The sequence below is a fragment of the Alosa alosa genome, chromosome 20, assembly GCF_017589495.1.
Source record: "Alosa alosa isolate M-15738 ecotype Scorff River chromosome 20, AALO_Geno_1.1, whole genome shotgun sequence".
Lineage (NCBI taxonomy): Eukaryota > Metazoa > Chordata > Actinopteri > Clupeiformes > Clupeidae > Alosa > Alosa alosa.
This window is the reverse complement of record NC_063208.1, coordinates 11708176-11715675: the sequence shown is the minus strand read 5'-3', so window position 1 is coordinate 11715675 and position 7500 is coordinate 11708176. Positions and strand designations below refer to the sequence as shown.

Sequence of the window (7500 nt, the reverse complement as noted above, 5' to 3'; positions counted from 1 at the left end):
CTAGCTCTACCTTCCTCCCCCTCTCTCTTACACATCACACGTGTGTGTGTGTGTGTGTGTGTGTGTGTGTGTGTGTGTGTGTGTGTGTGTGTGGCAACAGAGCAAAGGGCACAGATGCCAGCACATGAACACACAGAAACACACACAGACACACACACGCACACGCACATACAGTACTGTACGCTTACACACACACACACATAGAAATACACACAGACAGACAGACACACACACACACACACACACACATACACACATACACACAGATACAACCACACAGGTTCAGACAAACAAGGGAGAAAGGAACTAGGCAGACTAAGAGTCAGGCAGGGAAACCAGCCTGCCAACCAATTAAAGTGGATCATCCTCAAAATGAAACCACAATCTCCAGGAACTATCCACATGTTTGTGTGTGTGTGTGTGTGTGTGTGTGTGTGTGTGTGTGTGTGTGTGTGTGTGCCTGCGTGCGTGCGTGCATGTGTGTGAGAGTGCGAGATCTTCTTTGTGAGCATTTCTGTTTCAGGAAGTGCAACATGACAAGGCACTGCTTGAGCACCAAACTAATGATGACAGAAGGAAAGATAGGGAGAAAAAGAAAGAGAGAGAGTAAAGAAAGTGAGAGAGAGAGAGAGAGAGAGAGAGAGAGAGAGAGAGAGAGAGAGAGAGAGAGAAAGCTGAGACAAGGAGTCAATGTGTTTTTCTAGTTAAAGCAGGCAGAATCTGATCCCATGGGGCATGGGGACCGTTGCCATAGTTACGGAAGGGGTTGCGCACCTTGAGGTTCTTGACAGCGACGGCGGGATCGCTGAGAAAACTCTGCCTCACGCTGATCTCAATCCCAGCTTCCTTCACACGCTGCTCCAGATCATCCAGAGTCTGAGAAAGAGAGAGAGCGAGAGAGAAAGAGAGAGACAGAGAGAGAGCAAGAGAGAAAGAGAGAGAGTGAGCGAGAGAGAAAGAGAGAGAACAAGAGAGAAAGAGAGAAAGAAAAAGAGAAGAGGGAAGATATTGATTTATGAGAAAAGAGACCAAAGACAACAGGCAGACCAGAGGACAGTACACATACTTAGCATGGGGTGTACACACTATAGGATTTGTTTGTTTGTTTGTTTAATTTAAGGCTACGGTATTTCAGCAACTAAGGCTATTTAATGGCCAGAGCATTGTGTGTTATAAAAGCTTACATATGTTTTTTTAATCTATGCTAGTAAAAAATTCTAAAACCTTCTAAAGTGGGACTTTACTAAAAACGTCAGCTATAGAATTTTGGTGATAAAAATTTTGTCTTTGTTTTCAAGGTAGGGGCCCAGAGCAAAAGAACACACACATTCTGTGTCTGTGTTTCTGTACATGGGCAGCCAGGTCTTTTCCATGCTATGTTGAAGTAGATTTTTTGGGGGGGCTTTTTATGCCTTTAATTTGATAGGAGAATGACAGGAAGCGAGTGGGAGAGAAAGTCAGGGTGGGATCCAGAAAGGACCACGGGGAGTGAATCGAACCCGCTCAGGGCCATCGGTGCAGGTGCCCCAGCCAGTCGCGCCACAGCTGGGGCCTCCATGCTCTATGTTGAGACTCACCGATGTGAAGACCTCGGTGGTCTGCTGGATGGTGGCGATCTTGGTCCACTTCCACTTCTGGAAGAGCTGCACGCGGGTGGGGTTGTGCAGCGTGGCGGACGGGTGCGTGCGGAAGAAGGTGGGGAAGCGCTGGCGGTTAGACAGAGCTGGAGAGCTAGAGCCGTACGACAACTGAGAGAGAGAGAGAAAGAGAGAGAGAGAGGGAGGAGGAGAGGGAGAAAGGAGGGGGAGAAAGACAGCGAGAGACAGAGAGAGGAGGGGGAGAGAGGAGGAGAGGGAGAGAGAGAGAAAGAGCAAGAGGAGGAGGGGGAGAAAGAGAGAGAGTGAGGAGGAAGGGGAGAAAGAGAGAGAGAGAGGAGGAGAGGGAGAGAGACAGACGGAGTAAGCATTTATTTTCAACAAACTAAAGAAATATTCAGTTCATATAAAGTGCAGACTTTACAGTCAAACAACAGAAAATATAAATGTGTCTCCTGTGGAAGGCATTCAGCTACATTCAGGTCCCTGAAAACATCTCGGCATATTTTAAGGACATTCAGTCATTACAAGTCTTTACACCACTTGGCAGCATTTGGTGGCTGGTATAAAGGATAAATGAATCATTCCACCATTGGTTTTTCTATGGAGGTAATTATAAAGGCATCAAAATGGAATGTTGGAAGAGAGAGGTTGCAGGATGGCACCTAGTTACCGTTGGGCCAAGTGTATCTGTGTGATTCCCTCTAGCTTGCACAAACCTGTGAAGAATTTAGACAGGCCTTGGAGCTTGGCATGCTGATGCTTACAGTTTGGGATTTTGCCACGCATCAGATGGCCTTTGTCTGTGTATGAAACTGCTGTTTTGGAGGTGGCAAAATGTGAGAATTGTTAATAATGCAGTTAGGAAATGGCTTGGGCTACCACTTAATGGCTAGGTATGGTAGCATTGTATGGAAAAGGAATTTTGAAATGACCAATGACTAGCTTGGTGGAGGAGTCCAAAAGTGCTAAGACCAGTCTGGATATGACTCAGAGATGTCACAGTGACAGTCTATAAGGATCCAGTCATCAAGAACTCTGTGAAAACAAGGAAGAAGTGAAATCCATTGGGAAGCAGTTAAGCAGGTACACGCTGTGTGTGCAGCATAGGGCACACACACAAGTCCAGTGGAGATGTTAGAGGCTTTGTAGCTAAGTCAGTCACAACACCTCTGTCTGGTTTTCGAGCCCGATGACTGAAAGGAGGTATAAAGGAGTTGCTGCTGGGGCTGCTGAAAAGGCAAACCAATGGTTACGGCGAAGGCACTCACAGACTACTTGGGGTCATGTTTTCCCCTGAACTGACTCAGAGATATGAAATCTTGTCGCTGTGTTTCTGGAGTGGTACTTGAAGTCTCTGTAACATCCCACGGTTAGGTCTGCTGTGGTCATTTGTTTTGGCATTCAGGCTACTAGTGGTGCCGTGAAGGACAACCTTGAAGGACAACCAAGGCTTTTGTAGCAGTGCCTGTTCTGCTGTGACAGAGGGCCTTTCCTGATCCAGGGTACAACATGTGGCGTCTTTGTGACTACCACAAGCCAACTGTGCATTGCTGTAGAATCTTGCGACATATTGTGTGTAATGTGAAATGGGCTTGGTTGTTGAACTGCCACTGTGGGAAATAGCACAAGGTAGCCTGGCACAAAGTCCAATAAAAAGAAAAAACACAAAAATGAACTCATCGTTACTGTATCAGCACAACAAAAGCCCCAAAGGTTTCATAATGCTTTGACAGATTTTTTCCATGGATTTATGAAAACAAAAATCAAAGAAATGACCCCTTGCTGTGTTCAAATATTGTCTCATATGTGTTGCTATTTCTGTTTGGTAGGCTAATAAATAAAATTCAGCGAATGCCCTTCAAACTCCATGACTTTGTGTGTAGATCACACATACTGTATTTTACTCGATTTCTGACTCGCGGGCATAACTGCATGGGCCACTGGAGTGAGTGCTGGAGTAGACTCATCCCCCCCAGGTCAAACGGAGGGTTCGAGTGGCTGTTGTGTCCAATCAGAGTGAGCAAGTGTGGATGTCAGCAGGGATTCCCCCGAGTGCAATTGCGGAACGAAATGTTTGTCGAAAAGGTTGGAGTGTTTGTCTAGACCAGAGAGGATTGAGCTAAAATAGTGATGGTTTTGTTTACTGAGAGAATGAGTTAACTGTGCTGTCATTGATTGCTTTAGACTAAGACGTTCAGTTTACAAGCATCTTGCCATTATCATATAATATTATGTTGTTTTTGTTTCAGTTTCAATTTATTTGTAAGGCACAGTGTGCAATTAAAACATAAATGTAAACATTTGATGCATTGCACCAGAGTTAGCCTTGGGCTAATTTACATCTTTAGTCCCACAGAAAGCACAAATACAATATACAAATACAAATACAACATTTTAAAAACAAAACATCGCTCAATAAGTAAGAAAAAAAAACATGTAGCAAATATCAATAAGTTACATTTGTATTTGTGTGTCGCTTTGGACAAAGGCGTCTGCAAAGTCCAATAACCATAACCATAACCATCATTTTGAACAACTTTCAAATATTAATATTATTAATATACTATAGAAAACTGTAATCTATATCCAAGGTGCTGTAGCCTATCCACAGTATACTGCAAAGGGCTCAAACGCTGATGCTATTCCTCTCCTTAAAAAAGACCAACAGACGGTTGTTTACCAAATACCCAGTGTCTACAGTAGGTGTTTCACTAAAACCCTTCCCAGCGATGCCTCCGACATATTAGACAGGAGTCTGTGGCAGCAGCAAAGTGATTATACTGCCCACTGGCCTTTTATACCTTTCAGGTCACTCTATTTGAGCCGAGGCTCTGTGGCCGTCACGGTCTAGCGCCTCTCATTGAGAAGCGCCGGCGGCTCTGATCCTCTCCCGACAGCCCAGAAATGAAGAGGAGTCCACTTTGGATGTCCATTTCTCCCACTTGCCCCCCTCCTGCACACCGTCTCTTGCTTTGTGAGCTGAGCTCATTTGACTTCTCATCTGTCGTCCGAAAAAAGCCCAGCGGGCTTCTCCGCGTCCACCTTAGAATTATAAGGTTCTATCTACGTTCTGAGTAGTTCTGAGATATTGATCTTTTTAGAATTCCATAGAGTTCTACTGATAAGCGGAACAAACCTCTTTAGATATAATGTCCAAAAATGTATACAACTACAAGAAACACCTCACCTCACCTTCTTAAGGTGTCACAGAATAAGAACATGTCAATAACTCAATTTTGACAAAAATGTCAGATAGAACCTTATAATTCTAAGGGGATTCCTCCGTCACCTTATAATATGTTTAAAAAATTATGTAATGTGATCCAATCTCTGTTCAAATGAAAGTTTTTCAAATGGGGGGGGGGCAGAAAACTGGTCTGTTATATCTAATTGCCATGCTAGTTAGCTCTTTGGACTCAGACTTGCAAGGTATGAATGAATCGTCTGCATTGTTTTTTTCCACTCTCTCTCTCTCTCTCTTTGAACTGAGAGAGGACATGGAGGGGGGCGTCCATCTGTTCGTCCCTTTGAAGGCGTGATCAGACCAGCACCCCCTCTGCCGTAATTCCAAGTGGGTCAGCCAATGCCGTTCTTTTGGCTCCGAGGGCCGCAGTATGGCCTTGATTTCCTGTGGGCACTGCGAAGGTTTGATGTTCTTGATTTTATCCTTCAAAGTGGACTCTGCATGGGATATGTCATTTGTGACATTATGAGTGCACTGCTGCTACAATTGGACTCCCGTAAAAAATAATTCTTAGGTTCCAAAAAAAAACAGGCTGCTTAAAAGTTTTCATCTTATTTGTGTCACTCCACAAAACCGTATTAAAATGCAAATATGTAGTCCTTGACAGGGCTTAAAGCAATGGCGCAGAGTCCCATCCAAAAAACCTCAAAGGAAACTATGTCTGAAAATGCAAAGATTAAGTTTACATTAAAACCCCAAAATGTATCCAATGGCAGAACTGGTTATCATATGCATAGAGCTACAGCTACAGCTTTTCGTATTCATTCAGCATAGAAACACAGGGCTCCTTATAATTCCTGTCCATGGTCTGATAGGTGCATCCAAACAGACAGCAGGAAAATGTTTTCTATGCTAATGGCTCTCAGGAGTTGATTTGTCCTTCTCTCTAATGGCTGCAGAGCTCCTTCTGCTGTTCTCAATGTCTCACCCAATCAGCACGCATTTGTATTGTAGCTTCACTGTGCCTTTCTTCTATAGACATAATGTAAAGCTTGTTTGGTGTTTGATGATCATAGACCACCTTTTACTGCCCTTGCTGGACCTTACAACACATAAAGCTTGATGCCACCCAAGGGAAGCAAATGCTTGTTTTTTTTTAATGAGTGTAAACCCCAATCCCCACAGGTAAGATAAACTGAAGCCATTTTACTGCCCTTCTTATTACTCATTCATAGAGAGAGTTTTGTTAAAGGCTTAGTCGATGGAAGTTCCCCTGAGTTCTCACATAGGATTCTTTTTTTCAATTTTTTTTTTCAGTGAACTGCTAAAGTTCTGAAACGTGTACCCCTTGGATATGATTAATTTTTCATTTCATTTCTGGGGCTTTTCTCTGGCTTTCCTTGAAAATGAGAGTTAAAAATGTGACAGGAAATCAAATTGCGAGCGATGGGGGAATGGACTGAGAATTGACCTCGAGGCCCCAGCTGTGGCGCAAGTGGCCGGGGCACCTGCACCGTATGCCGGCGATCCGGGTTCGATTCCCGCCCCGTGGTCCTTTCCGGATCCCACCCCGACTCTCTCTCCCACTCACTTCCTGTCGTTCTCCACTGTCCTATCTGATTAAAGGCATAAAAAGCCCCAAAAAAAATATAAAAAAAAAAAACGCTAAGCTACCGATCCTTCCTTAACATTTATTTAAATATGCTAATCTGAGAGTTTAAAGTTTTACGCCCTACCTTTGATGCATACATTCACTCTGAGGACGAACACTTAACACTTAAAAAGCCAATCTCACCTGCTCTTTCACCTCTATCAATTTTATTCTCGTCTGTGCTGCCTTCATCAAATATCTTGGCCCTTGCCACTCTTCTTTATCATTTTCTCTTCAGATGCAGCCAAAGTACTGCCTGCTCGACCTCAATTGCTCAGCCGTCACTCATTCCTGCACACTGCAATGCTGCTTTGGCAGCTGTAATTGTACAGGGTGGCATTTGCCAAAGCCGTTCAGTAGTCAGGCTCCTGCATGGCACCATTAGTTTTACTACTTAAACTGGTTGCTCTATTTTTGGCAACCAGATAAACGACCTTCACCCACCCACATTGTTATAACGTCCCCACTGGGTTGCATAACATTAGTCATACTTAAAATTTAAATACCGGATGAGATGAGCAAACAAAATGAGCAAAGTTACATTCAGGGTTTTGAGTCATCGTGTGGCCTTTGATGAATTGAGGCACACTGGAAAAGCAGTTTGTTACCTTGTTTGAAGCAATGAGGAGGATAAGGAAGTATCTGGCCCTGCACACTTTTCCTCTAGCCGAGTTCATTACTCTATGGAGCTCAAGGGAAAGAATAATCGCATTGTCAATAATTAATGCAGACAAGACATTCTCTTGCCCAAAACAAAAATCTCCTCTAACCAAATCAAGCTCCTTCACCACCGAAAACCTAGAAACCCTAAAAAACCCTAACTCCTCATAGCTGAAATCATGCTATTTCGCTCACTCACACACTGCTATTACCCCCTCCCAGCCAACCAGCGTACGCTGTAATTCAGAGTGAAACGCTACAGCACAGCTTTAACCATGAACAGAGAAGAAGTCAGCCACACAGATAACTGTCATTCAGGAGGCTGGTTCATACCATATAGTTAGACAGAGAATGGATGTGTTGGGGAGAGAGAGAGAGAGAGGGAGAGAGATAGGTGTGAGAGGATG

The 7500-nt window shown here is 43.9% G+C and overlaps 1 protein-coding gene across 1 annotated transcript in view; it reads right to left on the bottom strand.

Moving 5' to 3' along the window:
• gabbr1b (gamma-aminobutyric acid (GABA) B receptor, 1b) overlaps positions 1 to 7500 on the bottom strand; it is a 101961-nt gene that overhangs the window by 34705 nt on the left and 59756 nt on the right. Inside the window, 2 exon segments of the mRNA XM_048229246.1 lie at positions 775 to 876; positions 1578 to 1748. Of these exon segments, the coding sequence (XP_048085203.1) occupies positions 775 to 876; positions 1578 to 1748 (273 nt within the window).